General features: G+C 36.2%; 2 protein-coding genes across 8 annotated transcripts in view; one reads left to right on the top strand and one right to left on the bottom strand.

Moving 5' to 3' along the window:
* Positions 1 to 679: 679 nt before the first annotated feature.
* rpl15 (ribosomal protein L15) lies at positions 680 to 7,401 on the top strand. Its single transcript, XM_061908384.1, has 4 exons — positions 680 to 840; positions 1,506 to 1,687; positions 1,755 to 1,891; positions 7,047 to 7,401. The coding sequence occupies exons 2-4, from the start codon at positions 1,516 to 1,518 to the stop codon at positions 7,350 to 7,352; spliced, it is 615 nt and encodes a 204-aa protein (XP_061764368.1). The 5' UTR covers positions 680 to 840; positions 1,506 to 1,515; the 3' UTR covers positions 7,353 to 7,401.
* A 4,704-nt stretch (positions 7,402 to 12,105) lies between these two features.
* The window catches only part of thrb (thyroid hormone receptor beta), a 126,881-nt gene continuing 119,178 nt past the window's right edge, over positions 12,106 to 19,808 (bottom strand). For all 7 annotated transcript variants that reach the window (XM_061908380.1, XM_061908382.1, XM_061908378.1 and 4 more), the window contains one exon: positions 12,106 to 18,333. In XM_061908380.1, the coding sequence (XP_061764364.1) occupies positions 18,092 to 18,333 (242 nt within the window). In that variant the 3' untranslated portion in view covers positions 12,106 to 18,091. The remainder of the gene's footprint in view (positions 18,334 to 19,808) is intronic.

Below are 19,808 nucleotides of genomic sequence, written 5' to 3'. Positions count from 1 at the left end.
TTACATTCATTTTTTGTTGAAGTATTAGTCAATAAATGTCTTTACAAAGGATTTTTGAATTGTTGCTATTTTTAAAATATTTTTAAAATCTCACGTACCCCTTGGCATATCTTCAAGTACCCCCAGGGGTATGCGTAACCTCATTTGAGAACCAATGCGTTAGTCAATTCATGGTAAGGTAGGTTTATAGTTCAGTAAAATTATTATGATTTTTAATTCAAATTAGTTTGGTTACCGGTCTTAACAAATTGTTAAATTATATGTTTTTTAATGTGATGTTGTAGTGTGTAAATAATTAAATCAAGGCAAATGTATTTAATTTCTTGTAAGTTTTATGCTTTTTAATTCAAATTAGTTTGGTTACAGGTCTTAACAAATTGTTAAATTATATGTTTTTTAATGTGATGTTGTAATGTGTAAATAATTAAATCAAGGTGATTGTATTTATTTTTTGTAAGTTTTCCAAACGTGTTATGTAAAATAAATGGGTTGTTTAAACCTATTGTATCTATTTTTGGGGGGGTTTTAAGTTTAAAAAAAATAAATACACGAATTAATTTCCACTTGGCACATAGAGTATGATGCATTCAGAAGCACGGGAATTCTCATCAACATAAACAGGATATAATACAGCTAAAATACATTGAGATAAACTAGATTTATGGATGAATAAAAAAGGCAAACTATTGCAATTATTTTCATTACGAAGCACAAAGTCTTATATGTTCCCAGCAGTTTATACTACAAATCCCATGAACGCAACAGAGGAAGTTCGTCATCACGTTTCCATATTGCACGCTGGGAAAATTGGCTTTCTCTTTCCGGCTGCAACACCATCAAGTAAGCAAGCATTTTAGCTATCCCTGAAAGTACAATCTACATCAATCTTCTGTAATTCTCGCCATCACTTTAATCAGCGCACTGTATAATCTTGGCAAAAGATTTATTCACATTTTGGGTTGATTATTTTGAGATGAAATGTTCGCTATCCCGATTTTTATTTGAAGATGTGTCGACGCTCATTGACTTGATATGTAGCTTAGCTACAGGCAGGAACTCTCCCGAAATGTTGCACCGTGTATTTTTCTGTGTTGTGAACTATAAGTGAAGTGTATTTAATATTGTCTATATTGCCGTGTACGTGTAGCTTTTAGGACAATGTGATAAAGTCCCGTTAAGTCACCTAATATAGGATACTATATACTTAGGTACTCAAGTACAAGTACCTGTGGCACATTGTTAGTCTATTTCATACCTTTTGCTTTCGCCCTCTTTTTGTGCCCTTATGTGTATTATCCTTTCCATCCTTTGTAACTGAGCTACTGTGTGGAACAAAACAGTCTGTCTAAGTAACGGCAAATGGTTATATAACTATCTCGTGTTTATTTTGCCAAATACCAATGAACGAAATAAGAAATAAATGTAGAGTTTTTTTGCATTACCTGTTAGAATATATGAGCATTTATTGACTTCCGTTGTGATTCAATGAATGACTTCATTTACAGGTAAATCAACATGGGGGCATATCGCTATATGCAGGAGTTATGGCGCAAAAAGCAATCTGATGTGATGCGCTTCTTGCTGCGTGTGCGTTGCTGGCAGTACCGTCAACTGTCGAACCTTCATCGGGCACCAAGACCGACCAGACCCGACAAAGCTCGCAGGCTGGGTTACAAAGCCAAACAAGGTGAATAAAGAAAGTACAATCACCTGCCTAAACGTACATGTAATCTAATGATGTGCTCTGTCAACAGGCTACGTGATTTACCGTATCCGTGTCCGCCGTGGAGGCCGTAAGCGCCCCGTACCCAAGGGCGCCACATACGGAAAACCAGTGAACCACGGTGTCAACCAACTCAAGTTCGCCCGTAGTTTGCAGTCCACTGCTGAGGTACGTCAACCTTCAATGAAATAGTGGGCACAATTCTAAATTTGGGATGATTCTATACTATGGAACAATATCTTACAGCGACATGTAGTTATAAAAACCTTTTAGGTTTGTGATCCACTCCTGCAATCCTATGATTATTGGCACTTGGAAGTAAAATAAAACAAACAATAAAATAATATACTCTGTAAGCAAAATTTTGCATTCGAATAATAATAACTACATTTAATAAAATAGTTTCTCTGTAAAGGAGTGACTGTGGGACATTTAAATATACACAACAAAAACACAGAATGTCTGAATAGTTGTGACAAAAATGATCACGGTTATAATCGTGGTATTGTTGAATGGGCTCTAAAAGTACTTATACACACTGAAATCTTTTAACCAAGTTGTTTATTTTGATAAATAAACAGCCACACAATATACTGTTTTGGCAGAGGAAACATTAAATGTTGTTCAGGCGTCATAAGAGCCTTATTGTTTTTGTGTTTCAATATGTTTATCTTCCATTTTAAATTGTGGAGGGTGATCAGTTGTTTCAATCCTGGTTTATGTAAATTTGCTTCCTGTTGAACTTTGTAGTCTGTTTCAACTTGTCAAGTTTATCGATCACTTTGTGCAAAAATAGCAAATCCTTTGTTTAATATGAATACTGTAGCTCAGTTGTTAAGACTACCATGTGTTTCTACAAGTCTAAATTGGGGAATTAAGTTTTGTATTGGGGAAATACATTCATCTCTCTTCACATGATAGCGTTTAAGCTAGCTTCAGTCCGTCCACACCAAAGTGCAGTTATGAATGACGTTTTCTTGACCATTTTAAATTAATACAACAATACAAACCGTCCGTTGTTTTACAACAGTTATTATTACTACTGTTTATTTGTAGTTCAATTGCCTACAGCCGCAGAAACCAATGCTGAACTAATGTGCTGAACGCGTACATTAATAAAACACAAACTTCGATATGAACGTAAAAGCCACATGCGTCTCAAGGGCCGCTGGGTTGGTCAGGCCGTCACTATGTGATACTAGTGGGCCAGCAGCATTGCTTCATCGCAGAAACAGTTGAAGACAATTGGACAAGATGATTCAACATTTTTTCATTCCACGAAAGCACAAAATGCGCAGCTCCTGAAACCGATGAAAAGCGCAAATGCTCTTGAAGCATACACACTGTGATTTATCGACAGTGGAAGATCATACAGACTTAATTTTTATTTATTGTCGGTTTATTGACCTATCGAATATCTGCCCAGGCCTAAATTTATGTAATGTGTAGTTATAACTACTCTAATGTATGTGGGCCTTCAGTCTGATGTGTAGTTATAGGTTCATGACTGACTAATAGGGGTGTGGGGAAAAATCGATTCGAATTTGAATCGCAATTCTCACGTTGTGCGATTCAGAAATAATTCTCATTTTTAAAAAATCGATTTTATTTTATTTTATTTTTTTTATCAATCAACAAAACAATACACAGCAATACCACAACAATGCAATCCAATTCCAAAACCAAACCTGACCCATCAACACTCGGAACTGCAATAAAAATTAGAGAGGACACAAACACGACACAGAACAAACCAAAAGTAGTGAAACAAAAAGGAATATTATCAACAACAGTATCAATATTAGTTATAATTTCAGCATAGCAGTGATTAAAAATCCCTCATTGACATTATCATTGGACATTTATGAAAATAATAAAAAAGAACAAGTCCAGGGTGTACCCCGCCTTCTGCCCGATTGTAGCTGAGATAGGCGCCAGCGCGACCCCAAAAGGGAATAAGCGGTAGAAAATGGATGGATGGAATAGTGTCACAGTGGCTTACACTTGCATCGCATCTCATAAGCTTGACAACACACTGTCTAATGTTTTCACAAAGATAAAATAAGTCATATATTTGGTTCGTTTAATAGTTAAAACAAATTTATATTATTGCAATCAGTTGATAAAACATTATTCTTTACAATTATAAAAGCTTTTTTTTTTAAAAATCTGCTACTCTGCTAGCCTGTCAGCAGACTGGGGTAGATCCTGCTGAAATCCTATGTATTGAATGAATAGAGAATCCTTTTGAATCGGACAAATATCGTTTTTGAATCAAAAATTGCATTGAATCGAAAAAATCGATTTATAATCAAATCGAGACCCCAAGAATCGATATTGAATCGAGTGGCGGGACACCCAAAGATTCGCAGCCCTACTGACTAACATGGACATGAGGCTGTATTGCGTTTGCTCTTAAGTAAATAGACTCCTAAACAATCTTCAAAGTAGGGCTGGGCGATATTGGCTTTTATTAATATCCCGGTATTTTTATTCCATATCGCGATATTCGCTATACATTACGATATTTTGCCTTAGCCTTGAATGAACACTTGATGCATATAATCACAGCAGTATGATGATTCTATGTGTACATTAAAACATTATTCTTCATACTGCATTAATATATGCTACTTTTAAACTTCCATGCAGAGAGGGATCACACCTATGTCAATTCACCAAAACTGTATTTATTGAATACTCTTCATCCTCTCACGGGTGACTTTTTAAATTAAAGAACAAATTAGTAGTGTTGCTGCCTTTTTTAGCAACACTTCTGCTGCATACTTTGCATATTGCTGTTGTCTGCTAAATGTCTTGCCGCTTGAAGCTAAACCACCGCCAGATGATGGATCCCTGCTGTTTTTTGGGGCATTAATGGTTTTTCCTCCATTTGTGATCAGTTTCGCACCTTCTCTCTCGTAATGTCACTTGCTCCGCTTGCACGACCTGCCTCAGCTAACATCAGTCATGCTAACGTTAGCTCTCGGCGAGAGCGTATGACGCTACACGCGTGACAGTATGTGACGTATGTAAGAAGGCGGGCTTGTTTTACGTCTGAGAAGGAGAGATGAGAAGGAGTGAGAAGAGCCTTTAGTGTAATGTAAGAGTGAAGACTGTCGAGTGTGTTTCAAGTGGTCGTCAAGATTTGTCATATTTGTTCACATCTTGTTCTAAAGGTTGAAACTAAAATGTTCCCACACTGGTGCAGTGGAATTTGTTTTGGGATGGTTATGTCCATGTTTGCTGCTACATGCCAACTAGTCGCCACACAGAGTTAGACACTTTAATGAGGACAAGAAAATGTACCCCCTTTTTATTCCACTATGCCACAAATGCCAAGGCTGCTGACAGCAACGAAGTGTGAATGTTCTGAAGCATGCACATGGAGATTTATCCACGCTGGAAATATTACTGATTTATCGTATATCGACTCAGGCCTACTGTAAAGTAGATGACTTAATGCAAATGACGAACATTTATTTACTTCATTTTCATGTTTAATTGCAATCATTTGATGGCACTTTTTTAAAGATTTTGATGGCTCCTACAAACGTCTTTTTCCTTTGCAATAGAACAATTCCTTATTTCTTTCCCAACTTTACAAATAAGGATTTGAAGCCCTCACTTTTTCTTTTAGTCCCTCCCTAAGTGCCCATCACTATGTGCACGTACAAATATGCAGGTACTTATAGTGACTGAAATTTTATGTACTTGTCAGTGTTAATGCACGTATGTACTAAAAGACAAAGTATACAAATCAAGTCAGTGCCTTGTGTGTGTAGAAATTGTTACCCGTCTCTGTATTTGTATAGGAACCGACCAAAATCTGTCGGTACTTCCTAATACAGATTCATGTAAAATCAAAGAGTACTTTGTTTCAATAAATTTTGTACGTGACATGTCCAGTTGCATAGGCGAAATGGGTGCAAAGCAAGTCATTTACCTTAGTTCCAATTCCTTTATTCCACATTTATCCAACATAGTCCCAGAGTGGTAGCAGCTGAGGTCGTTGCTTCGAGTCCGACGCCATACTCCTCCGTAAATATGTTTAACAGAGTCCGTCCACTTCCCGTAGAAGTGGACAGACTATAGAAATGAAGTTCATTCAAAAAAATAACTTTACACTGCATATAGTTTAAAGACTACAGCTGAGTTAAAATACTACAAGATAGTTCCACTGATCAACTTTCTTCAGCATAAAAATGCCCCCAAAAAGTTGCAAGTTGAAAAGTAATTTCGTTCTTTCTCTCCATTGCCAAATTTGTTCTACTAGAAATACATAAGAAATTAACAAGTCTCCCTCACATTCTCCGTAATGGCGTCTTGTGTTCGGGAAAAATAAATTTTCAGCGTCTGGCAGCACAGCCTTCCTCCAATAAGGTTCCAGGAACATTACAAAAGTCCTGCCTGGCTGGTAGGAACTCTGAAAAGTTCCTGAAGAACTAAGTTACCCGGGTAGTTTTGTTGGAAACGCAGGGAACTTTATTTTTCTTTACCAGAGTAAATGGGAACGTTCCCGCAGTGGAAAAGTTTCTATTCAATGGCAATATTGATTTCGATTTACCGGGAATTGGGTTCAAATGGTAAAGGTATCCATCCCCTAGTGCAGTGGTTCTCAAACCTTTTTTCAGTGATGTACCCCCTGTGAACATTTTTTTAATTCAAATACCCCCTAATCAGAGCAAAGCATTTTTGCTTGGAAAAAAAAGAGATAAAGAAGTAAAATACAGCACTATGTCATCAGTTTCTGATTTATTGTATAACAGTGCAAAATATTGCTCATTTGTCTGTCTTGAACTATTTGGGAAAAAAGATATAAAAATAACTAAAACTTGTTGAAAAATAAACAAGTGATTCAATTATAAATTGAAAATGATTGATAAAGATTTCTACACATAGAAGTAATCATCAACTTAAAGTGCCCTCTTTGGGGATTGTAATAGAGATCCATCTGGATTCATCAACTTAATTCTAAACATTTCTTCACAAAAAATAAATCTTTAACATCAATATTTATGGAACATGTCCACAAAAAATCCATGTCAACACTGGTTATTGCATTTCTTTTCACAGTTCATGAACTTACATTCATGTTTTGTTGAAGTATTATTCAATAAATATACTTATAAAGGATTTTTGAATTGTTGCTATTTTTACAATATTTAAAAAAAAACTCACGTACTCCTTGGCATACCTTCAAGTACCCCCAGGGGTACGCATACCCCCATTTGAAAACCACTGCCCTGGTGTGAGATGTCCATGCTAAACAGGTTTTCTCTTTAATAAATGATTTTGCTACGTTTGATGTAAATGTTTGCAGGAGCGTGCTGGCCGTCATTGTGGCGCCCTGAGAGTGCTGAACTCCTACTGGGTGGGCGAAGATTCAACCTACAAGTTCTTTGAGGTGATCCTGGTGGATCCCTTCCATAAGACAATACGACGCAACCCCGACAGCCAATGGATCACGAAGGCCGTGCAAAAGCACAGAGAGATGCGTGGCCTGACGTCTGCAGGGAAGAAGAGCCGTGGGCTGGGCAAGGGCCACAAGTTCCACCAGACCATTGGAGGTTCCCGCCGTGCTGCCTGGAGGCGCAGAAACACCCTGCAGCTGCATCGTTATCGTTAGAGCGTACACCATCGCTAATTGTGGAATAATAAAAGCTTTTTTGGTGAAAGTCATGTTTCCTTTTTCTTTTTTAAATTAGTCATTTTAAATTTAATATTTTGGTGATAACCTCAAGTGTTTATTAGATAATCACATTTCATACATTAAATATTGGCTTTACACTTTCAATGCAGTGGTGAAACTGAAGGTTTTTTATTACAGCCCACTTTTTGTAGCATTTGTTGTTTTTGTATGTTTTCTGTTGTACTAACACATTGTCATTCCTCAAGATGGAGTGTCAATTGAGAAAGCTGTATGGTTCTTATGAAATTAGCCTCTGAGCAGGAAATCTAATTTCTTAGTGATTTTATTACACATGCACTAAACAGATGATCCACTAGGGAGCAGTATTTACATGACCAGTGACCCTGGATGAGCAATTAAGGAATGAGATTTTTTTCTTTTAAAGCAATTGTGATTAAAAAGTGTTCTATAGTGGTTTCTCAGTACTGTTACAAGAACACAATACCCCTCCTGAAAGATGTGGAATATTCCACAAGTCACGTGGTGCACAGGAAGTTGCATTATTCACAGCATGCAGACCTCAAAAACCATTTTTTTTTTTTTTTCCCATCATATTTCAACTGTGACTGACATTGTTCTTAGGTTTTTTCAAGTAACACTTTAGGTTGAACCTATATAAGGTGGTGACTGTCAACATGTCAAGTATAAATCCCATGGTGTAGAGTCTAAGCCATGGTCTAAACTTTAGACCAGGGGTCACCAACCTTTTTGAAACCAAGAGCTACTTCTTGGGTACTGATTAATGCGAAGGGCTACCAGTTTGATACACACTTAAATAAATTGCCAGATATAGCCAATTTGTTCAATTTACCTTTAATAAATAAATCTATGTATATATATATATAAAAAAGTTGATATTTCTGTCTGTCATTCCGTCGTACATTTTTTTTCCTTTTACGGAAGGTTTTATTGTAGAGAATAAATGATGAAAAAAACACTTAAACGGTTTAAAAGAGGAGAAAACGCACAAAAAAAAGAAAATTAAATTTTGAAACATAGTTTAATCTTCAATTTCGACTCTTTAAAATTCAAAATTTAACCGGCAAAAAATGAAGAGAAAAACTAGCTAATTTAAATCTTTTTGAAAAAACTTAAATAAGAATTGATGGAACATCATTAGTAATTTTTCCTGATTAAGATTAATTTAAAGATTTTGATGACATGTTTTAAAAAGGTTAAAATCCAATCTGCACTTTTTTAGAATATATAACAAATTGGACCAAGCTATATTTCTAACAAAGACAAATCATTATTTCTTCTAGATTTTCCAGAACAAAAATTTTAAAAGAAATTCAAAAGACTTTGAAATAAGATTTACATTTCATTCTACAGATTTTTTAGATTTGCCAGAATAATTTTTGGGAATTTTAATCATAAGTTTGAAGAAATATTTCACAAATATTCTTCGTTCGAAAAACAGAAGCTAAAATGAAGAATTAAATTAAAATGTATTTATTATTCTTTAAAATAAAAACAAATAATTACTTGAACAGTGATTTCAATTGTCAGGAAAGAAGAGGAAGGAATTTAAAAGTTATATGTGTTAAAAAATCCTAAAATCATTTTTAAGGTTGTATTTTTTCTCTAAAATTGTCTTTCTGAAAGTTATAAGAAGCAAAGTAAAAAAAAAAAATGAATGTATTTAAACAAGTGAAGACCAAGACTTTAAAATATTTTCTTGGATTTTAAATTCTATTTGAGTTTGGTCTCTCTTAGACTTAAAAATGTCGAGCAAAGCGAGACCAGCTTGCTAGTAAATAAATACAATTCAAAAAATAGAAGCAGCTCACTGGTAAGTGCAGCTATTTGAGCTTTTTTTAGAACAGGCCAGCGGGCGACTCATCTGGTCCTTATGGGCTATCTGATGCTCGCGGGCACCGCGTTGGTGACCCCTGCTTTAGACCATTGAATGCTAAGAACTAACTCTCGACACTCAACATTATCCATCCATCCAGGCTTGTCCCTTTCGGGGTCGCGGGACTCACATTTTGATTGGTTCAATATGTATTTGATCAGTTTTAGTTATAGGGTTCAGTTAGTTTGGAATTTCTAACAAGCAAATGGCACATTTAGTGGAATATTTTGATATAATCAATCACCAAGTCTTTGGATTTTAAAATATATATATATGATATCATTTGGTACATTGTGAGCTAATATTTGGCATTAACCTTTCTGAATAAATATAAGTGATCTCTATTGGTGCCTTTGTGCAAGTACTGTATATTCATTTTGCATCTGTTCCATTGAGAGAGACTAATCTGCTATATCAGCACAAGATGTGAAGCAGATATTTAAACGCCTCCTCCAGGGGTCAGCAATCCGCGGCTCTTTAGTGCCGCCCTAGTGGCTCCCTGGAGAATGTATAAAAAATTATTAAAAATGGGAAAAGATGAGGGGAAAAATATATATATTTTTTGTTTTATTATGCTTTTTTTGTTTGAGGACAAACAAGACAGAAACCTTCCCAATTGTTAAATATCCAACTGTTTAATGTTTGCGTGTATGCTTCTCTGATGAGAGTATTTGGTGAACATCGTTTTGTCCTACGAATTTCAGCGGTTCTTAAACTCACCATAGTGTGGACTGTGACGCAACAGTTTGTTTACATGTAAAATCATCCGCTCCTTCTTTGTCTCATTTTGTCCACCAAACGTTTTATACACTGGGTGAATGCATAAAGGTGCGCTTTGTTGATGTTATTGAATTGTTGGAGTGCTAATCTATTATATTTGGTCAGTGTATGACTGCAAGCTAATCAATGCTAACATGCTATTTAGGCTAGCTGTATGTACATATTGCATCATTAAGTTTCATTTGTAGGTTTATTTGAGCTCATAAAATATCATTTACTTGTATCCTCTTTGTATATAATTTAGTTTTGCATGTCTCATGACACAATATCTGTATGTAATAATGGTTACATGCATTGATAGTTGTTTTTGTGCCATCTTGTCCCAGACCACGGCAAACATTACCCAGCTTGCAAAATATTTTAATGAATCTATTAAAATAAGACAGCCTGCCGTTTCCTTTAACTTGGACACGTTTATACCTTTGGCCATTAACAGCCAGTCATTTCCAGGAGTTATATTGCCTTCTGAAAAGCATTCATTTTACTAGTGCTTTCTAATGTTGTAAAAATGTGTAGAATAAATTTAGCATTTCAACATTTCTGTCAAGGAAGATTTGCTTCAGCCTGCGACACAGTCATTTTGATAGTAGGCTATTATTATTATTATATGTTCCTTTTTGTATAAATGTATAATAGACTGTATTTATATTATTCACATGTGAATAATGCTGCATAATAGACTATATCTATGTTGTTCACATGTAAATAATGCTGTATAACAGGGGTAGGGAACCTATGGCTCTAGAGCCAGATGTGGCTCTTTTGATGACTGCATCTGGCTCTCAGATAAATCTTAGCTGACATTGCTTAACACGATAAGTAATGAATAATTCCGCTGGTAATCACGATGTTAAAAATAACGTTCAAAATATAAACCATTCTCATGCATTTTAATCCATCCATCCGTTTTCTACCGCACCTGTTCAATAAATAACAATGTTATTAAAAAGAATTAGAAACTTATTATACTCCAAAAAATGTTTGTTTTACTTAAAAAATGCACGCATTTAGTTGTATTCAGTGTTAAAAAAATATGATATGGCTCTCACGGAAATACATTTTTAAAAATTTGGCTTTCATGGCTCTCTCAGCTAAAAAGGTTCCCGACCCCTGCTGTATAATATACTGTATGTTATTCACATGTGAATAATGCTGATTAATAGACTGCATTTCTATTATTCACATTTGAATAATGCTGTATAATGGACTGTATTCATATTATTCACATATAAATAATACTGTATAATAGACTGTATTTATAGTGTTATCGTGTGAATAATGCTGTATATTAAACTGTTTTTATGTTATTCACATGTGAATAATGCTGTATAATAGACTGTATCTATGTTATTCACATGTAAATAATGTTGTTTAATACTGTATCTTTGTTATTCACATGTGAATAATGTTTAATCAATTGTATTTCTGTTATTCACATGTGAATAATGCTGTATAATAGACTGTATTCATATTATTCACATGTGAATAATGCTGTATAATCAACTGTATCTGTTATTCACATGTGAATAATGCTGTATAATAGACTTTATCTATGTTATTCACAGGTGAATAATGCTGTATAATAGACTGTATTTATATTATTCATGTAAAAAATACCCAAGTGTTTATTGTCTATTGTGAGCGAACTGTGGTGCTGAATTTCCCTCAGGGATCAATAAAGTACTTTCTATTCTATTCTCTTGTATTCTATAGACATTTACGTCATGTGAAGCCTTCATTACAAGACTTATATCCGACTTAATTTTTTGCGGCTACAGACAGATTAGTCTTTGTATTTTTGATCCAATATGGCTCTTTCAACGCTTTTGGTTGCCAACCCCTGGCCTACTCTTAGGGTCTGTTGTAACCAAATAATCAACAAATGGATATTCTACAAAAAGAGGTCAGGGAAACGGATAAAAAACTGCTAAAAAAAAAAAAAGCTCAGAAGTGCAGGAAAGGTCTAAGGCTATTCCTTTCGTGGTAGTGTAAATGTCAAAGAGGATGTAGTAACATTGTGCACGTAACAGGACATCAACACAAGCATGAACAAGGTCAATTCATTCCAGACTGAGCAGTTTCGTTTTTTTCTTTGCCAAACCTTTGATTGTCTGTGCATTTATTGGAAAGTGTCCACTTTTTGAGGTCCAAGTCGGTCAAACACTGCAACACACGTCTATACCGCTCGCACAGAGACATGATTTCGCACAAAATAAATCACAACTCGCTGCCGAGACGCAGCGTCAAAAGACAACATGTGTTATAAATAACATGCTTTCACATCCCCCGACATCATCTCGAATGTTTCAGCTCAGCAACAAAACACTTAAAAGCAAAGATTGTTCCTTTTCCATCTCATTCTGAGACGAGTCCACGCGGGCCACCGACCACCATGTGGTAGACACTTACAGGTTATACATTGTGCATATGAAAAACTAAACTGTTCTACGTTGAAGAAGAAGGGGAAAAAGCTGTGGTCTGTGGTCTAGAAGCATCCAATTGTTGACTGTCAATATTTCTGCACGGCAATTAGGGATGGGTACCAAAATCTGTACTTACTGACTGAATTATGTCGATACTATAAATCACCAATTCACGTAAAATCAAGCGGTACTATACTACACCATACTTTTATTGCACGTGACGTCAAGTCCAGTTGGGGAATCTAGGTAATGATGTCATTTTCCGAGGCAATAAAGCAAGAGACAGCATTGATATGCAAGGCGTCACTCTTTCAAACTACTTGATGCGAATTGTCATTGGATACGCCATATGCATGCTATATGCATGCTCATCAAAACTACAACTGCGATGCGTGTTACAATTAAACAGCTGGTATGTAATAAGTACAATACTTACAGTATAAACACTTTGCAGGGCTCAACAAGAGACGAGTCTGGCACATCGAGCGGGACTACCCTATGCAAGCCGATGCAATACTGCCATCGAACGTCTTGGAATTGCAACTGCATGCAAAAGACCACTTTATAATACTTGCAAATGAGACTCATTCATGTAAGAAAACAAAGATATGCAACAATTGGACGGCACGGTTATCATTATCACTGATTAATAAATAGAAAAATATTTCATGATGAAAACAAATGAATATTTACTAACACATAGAGATAAGTGTTAAAGGTACCCATCCTCAAGTGCTAGAAATACGTCACAGTGAAGACTGACGACGAGGACATGAGTACAAAATTAAATGTTGCAAATCTCTTGTTAGTTTTGGCACAAAAAAACCTTCCGCAGAAAATAATAGTTGCATTTGTCCAACACCTGAAATGTAAAACAAAGGTGGAATATTGACTTGACAGCACAAGATGAACATTTTGGAATGAGTTCTTTGAAAGACATTTATAGATGAGATGCTGTCTCGTTTGACATACAAGTACTGTACCTCGGTTTCCCCCAAGTCCTGCTTCCCGAAGGGTTTTGACGGAATACAAGTTTGTTCCCTTTATTGTACGGTCGGTCATACGTTGCGTCTAAAAAACTAAATCGTTTCACATTCAGGTGTCCAAACAAAGAATCCAATGCTAATTACCCTTCCGCTGGTTCACCTATGGAAACATTCTTACATTTACTCCCTCTCTGGATATTCAAGTTTGGTCGTCTTCTCGGCTGACGCCAGAGAACTCAAAATCTGCACTTACTGTATTCATCTGCGTGTTAAGCCTTTTTGAGGTGAACAAAGTCGTAAATTAAGTCTATTTGTGCTGATGCCCATGAGCGTGGCCTTGCTAGCATACATGTAACATAAAGGCTAGCATACATGTAACATAAATGCTAGCATACATGTAACATATATGTAAGCATGCATGTAACATATATGCTAGCATACATGTACCATATATGCTCGCATACATGTAACATATATGCTAGCATACATGTACCATATATGCTAGCATACATGTAACATATATGTTAGCATACATGTAACATAAATGCTAGCATCCATGTAACATAAATGCTAGCATACATGTAACATATATCTTAGCATACATGTAACATATATACTAGCATACATGTAACATAAATGCTAGCATGCAAGTAACATAAATGCTAGCATACATGTAACATATATGTTAGCATACATGTAACATAAATGCTAGCATACATGTAACATATATGTAAGCATGGATGTAACATATATGCTAGCATAAATGTAACATATATGTTAGCATACATGTAACATAAATGCTAGCATACATGTAACATTAATGCTAGCATACATGTAACATATATGTAAGCATGCATGTAACATACATGCTAGCATACATGCAACATATATGTAAGCATGCATGTAACATATATGCTAGCATACATGTCACATATATGTTAGCATATATGTGACATAAATGCTAGCATACATGTAACATAAATGCTAGCATACATGTGACATATATGTTAGCATACATGTAACATAAATGCTAGCATACATGTAACATAAATGCTAGCATACATGTAACATATGTAAGCATACATGTAACATATATGCTAGCATACATGTAACATAAATGCTAGCATACATGTAACATAAATTCTAGCATACATGTAACATATATGTAAGCATACATGTAACATATATGTTAGCATACATGTAACATATATGTTAGCATACATGTAACATATATGTTAGCATACATGTAACATATATGTTAGCATACATGTAACATAAATTCTAGCATGCATGTAACATAAATGCTAGCATACATGTAGCATATGTTAGCATACATGTAACATAAATTCTAGCATACATGTAACATAAATGCTAGCATACATGTAACATATGTTAGCATACATACAAAAATGTTAGCATACATGTAACATATGTTAACATACATGTAACATATATGTTAGCATACATGTAACATATGTTAACATACATGTAACATATGTTAGCATACATATAACAAATATGTTAGCATACATATAACAAATATGTTAGCATACATGTAACATATATATTAGCATACATGTAACATAAATGCTAGCATACATGTAACATAAATGCTAGCATACATGTAACATAAATGCTTGCATACCTGTAACATAAATGCTAGCATACATGTAACATATGTTAGCATACATGTAACATGAATGCTAGCATAAATGTATCAAAAATGCTAGCATACATGTAACTTGAATGCTAGCATACATGCAACATAAATGACAACATACATGTAACATAAATGACACCATACATGCAACATAAATGACAACATACATGTAACATAAATGACACCATACATGTAACATGAATGCTAGCATAAATGTAACACAAATGACAACATACATGTAAAGGCAGATTCGGTGTTATTGGCCAATTCTTTGTTTCTGCGGTCACATGAACGCGGAAATATTATGCCTTAATTTTTTTGTTGAATTTTGTGATTATTGATTAGGAATTCTAGCACTGTGTCAAATAAAAGTAGTAACCATGGTAACATCCCAAACTTTGCGGTATAGCTCGGTTGGTAAAGTGGCCGTGCCAGCAACTTGAAGGTTCCAGGTACGATCCCCGCTTCCGCCATCCTAGTCACTGCCATTGTGTCCTTGGGCAAGACACTTTACCCACCTGTTCCCAGGGCCACCCACACTGGTTTAAACGTAACTTAGATATTGGGTTTCACTATGTAATGCGCTTTGAGTCACTAGAGAAAAGCGCTATATAAATATATAATTCACTTCATGTTTAATTCAGACGTGCTCTTCTTTCACTCATTGGTTTAATCTTCAGAAGATCAAAAATCTGCATGCACGTCGCGCGGCCTATTTATCGTTTTCCTTTCCCCGAATATAATATTTTATGATCGTGGGAAGCCATAATCAAAATCCATCCATTTTCTACCGCTTGTCCCTTTTGGGGGAGCATGGGGGTGCTGGAGCCTATCTCAGCTGCATTCGGGCGGAAGACGACAAATTCAATCAATTGTCAAGCCCCACTATATAAACTACCAATTGCCAGCAGCTGTCTGGCCAAAGAGGAGATAAACTCTTCTGATGCACTTCACCTTCCACATCAAGAACACAGCTTTGAGCGATGTGTAATGCTAACAACACCGAATGCTAACATCCCAGCTACAGTGGAGTCGACCAATCTTGCAGAACAATTTATGCATATGGAAGCCCCAGTAACAACATTGAGGAATTACCCAGGATGTGATGAAGCATTTCTATGTCGTGGCCCTGTTGTAGTGGCCGGGTGACAGCTTGGAGGATCCTCCAAGCGTCTGAACTTCTCAGTGGCCTAGTGGTTAGAGTGTCCGTCCTGAGATCGGTAGGTCTTGACTTCAAACCCCATGAAGTCATACCAAAGACTATAAAAATGGTACCCATTACCTCCCTGCTTGGCACTCAGCATCAAGGGTTGGAATTGGGGTTAAATCACCAAAAATGATTCCCGGGCGCGTCCACCGCTGCTGCCCACTGCTCCCCTCACCTCCCAGGGGGTGAACAAGGGTGATGGGTCAAAGGCAGAGGACAAATTAGTGTCGGTGTGACAATCATTGGTACTTTAACTTAACTACGGACATAGAACTCAAAGCCACTGTATTGGGTGAAAGGACTGTTTAGAGGGCTCTAATAATAATAAAAAAAACATATTTAGACGCTCTATGAAAATATCCATCCATCCATTTTCTATCCTCTTCCCGTGGGTGGGTGGAGTCTATCCCAGTTGCATTCATTCGAAAAGCAGGGTACACCTTGGACAAGTTGCCACATCATCGCAGGGCCAACACAGATAAACAGACAGCCATTGATATTGGTTCATTAATAATGATTTTACTTCGCGAAAATTTGTCAGATCATTTTACGGTAGCTTACCGAATAACCGTGATAAACGAAGGCCGGGTGTACTAAGAAAAACCGAGGTACAGTACTAGTACATTTCGACGCTGTAAAAAGTCAGTTTTTCAAACGAATTGTACGTGACTTGATTCATTGATTGTTCAATGTTTTGTCACTGACTGAACCATTTAATGCTGAGCTTGCAATAAAAATATATATATTTGAGTGTACTTGTGTGGAAGTAAAAACGTTGATGTGCATGCAACAATATATTTACGACCGTATTTTTCAGACTATAAGTCGCAGTTTTTTTTCATAGTTTGGCCGGGGGTGCGACTTATACTCAGGAGCGACTTATGTGTGAAATTATTAACACATTACCATAAAATGTCAAATAACATTATTTAGCTCATTCACGTAAGAGACTAGACGTATAAGATTTCACGGGATTTAGCTATTAAAAGCGACAGATTGTTTGGTAAACGTATAGCATGTTCTATATGTTATAGTTATTTGAATGACTCTTACCATAATATGTTATGTTAACTTACCAGGTACCTTCTCAGTTGTTATTTATGCGTCATATAACGTACACTTATTCAGCCTGTTGTTCACTATTCATTAAGTATTTTAAATTGCCTTTCAAATGTCTATTCTTGATGTTGGGTTTTATCAAATAAATTTCCCCCCAAAAATGGGACTTATACTCCAGTGCGACTTATATATGTTTTTTTCCTTCTTTATTATGCATTTTCGGCAGGTGCGACTTATACTCTGGAGCGACTTATACTCCGAAAAATACGGTAGATAAGACGTGTTTAGTGGTAGAGTGATGATATGGGAGTGCAAAGTGTTGAAATGCGGCTAACGTCACTTCTTGTCTGTGCTTTTAATCGTGTTTTTATCTAATAAGTGACGTTTAGCTTGTTCGCTGACACTACTTGGATGTATCTTTATTGACTAAGCAGTTACCGTACAAGCATTTACCAAATGCTGACTAAAAAGAAAAGTATTACGCATTTTCGCCACATGTACGAATAGTAAATTCTGGTCAGATTTCAGTGTTAAGACCCCATGACAACAACATGACAACGACAAAGCTATGGAATGTGGTGACATTCATTTGTGCTTATTCAAAGGTGATCGACCTGTATTTGAAAGAGCTAAGGGTGTCCACGTGGTGACACACACACACACACACACACACACACACATACATTAATGTCATTGAATGGACTGTTCAGTCCTCAAAAACCTCCAGGAAGAGAGGCGGGAACAACTCGTTGGGACACTCAACCTTCATGTGAAGGAATCGGCTGGCATGGCAGGCGCCGATCATTCGAAGGTCCGTCACCTTCATGAGCAGCTTGGGCCAGAAATAAGCGACTTTGTGTTTGCGGTGGTTGATATAGTGTTCGAACGCCAGCAGGAACTCCTCCTGGCAGCGCTCAATTTGCTGCACGTTACCCAAGCCCGGTCGGTCTGAGGAAACAACAAAGACATGAGAGAGAGAGAGAGATGTTTTTGTTATGCTTGGCTTGGATCAGTAGTTCTCAATCTTTTTTCAGTGATGTAACCCCTGTGAACATTTTTTTATTCAAGTACCCCCTAATCAGAGCAAAGCATTTTTGGTTGAAAAAAAGTGATAAAGAAGTAAAATGCAGCACTATGTCATCAGTTTCTGATTTATTAAATTGAATAACAGTGCAAAATATTGCTCATTTGTAGTGGTCTTTCTTGAACTATTTGGAAAACAAGATATACAAATAAAAACTTGTTGAAAAATAAACAAGTGATTCAATTATAAATAAAGATTTCTACACATAGAAGTAATCATCAACTTAAAGTGCCTTTTTTGGGGATTGTAATAGAGATCCATCTGGATTCATCAACTTAATTCTAAACATTTCTTCACAAAAAAATAAATATTTAACATCAATATTTATGGAACATCCATCCATCCATCCATTTTCTACCGCTTATTCCCTTTCGGGGTCGCGGGGGGTGCTGGCGCCTATCTCAGCTACAATCGGGCGGAAGGCGGGGTACACCCTGGACAAGTCGCCACCTCATCACAGGGCCAACACAGATAGACAGACAACATTCACACTCACATTCACACGTCCACAAAAAATCTAGCTGTCAACACTGAATATTGAAATATTGCATTTCTTTTCACAGTTTATGAACTTACATTCATATTTTGTTGAAGTATTATTCAATAAATATACTTATAAAGGATTTTTGAATTGTTGCTATTTTTAAAAAATCTCATGTACCCCTTGGCATACCTTCAAGTACCCCCAGGGGTACGCGTACCCCCATTTGAGAACCACTGGCTTAGACGTCTATTACCAGGAGGACAATTCTCCCAATTACGCTTACCCAGGTTCCATTTCTCAGATGATGCGATTGTTGATGACTGAAGTGCTGACATCAACCAAACCTACCCCCCCCCCTCCACATCCCACTCCCCAGATTATAAATAATGTAAATAATTCAATGTATATACTCTGATGATTAACTTGTGTGATGACTGTATTATGCTGATAGTATATATTTGTTCCACGAATTGATTAACGTGGACCCCGACTTAAACAAGTTGAAAAACCTATTTGGATGCTACCATTTAGTGGTCAATTGAACGGAATATGTACTGTACTGTGCAATCTACTAATAAAAGTTTCAATAAATCAATCAAAACACAATGACATCACACTGCAAAAACTGAAATCTAAGATTAAATATCTCAAATAAGGGTGATATTTGCTTATTTTTGTCTGATACGATACTTCCTCTCACTAAGCAGATTTTATGTTAGAGTGTTTTACTTGTTTTAAGGGTTTTGGTCCTAAATGATCTCAGTAAGATGTTACAGCTTGTTGCGGAGATTTTACTAAATTTTATGTTGAGTAAAACATGCTTGAAACTAGAATATCAACTGTTGCAAAGCCGTG

The sequence above is a fragment of the Nerophis ophidion genome, linkage group LG08 (assembly GCF_033978795.1).
Source record: "Nerophis ophidion isolate RoL-2023_Sa linkage group LG08, RoL_Noph_v1.0, whole genome shotgun sequence".
NCBI lineage: Eukaryota > Metazoa > Chordata > Actinopteri > Syngnathiformes > Syngnathidae > Nerophis > Nerophis ophidion.
Note: the sequence above shows the minus strand (reverse complement) of the source record. Positions and strands in the feature narration are given on the sequence as shown.

What these genes read in the sequence shown, in the direction of transcription:
- rpl15 (XM_061908384.1), top strand. Translation starts at nt 1,516, where the DNA reads ATGGGGGCATATCGCTATATGCAGGAGTTATGGCGCAAAAAGCAATCT. An exon ending in GGGTTACAAAGCCAAACAAG is followed by an intron (nt 1,688 to 1,754) that starts GTGAATAAAGAA and finishes CTCTGTCAACAG; the next exon opens with GCTACGTGATTTACCGTATC. An exon ending in GTTTGCAGTCCACTGCTGAG is followed by an intron (nt 1,892 to 7,046) that starts GTACGTCAACCT and finishes AAATGTTTGCAG; the next exon opens with GAGCGTGCTGGCCGTCATTG.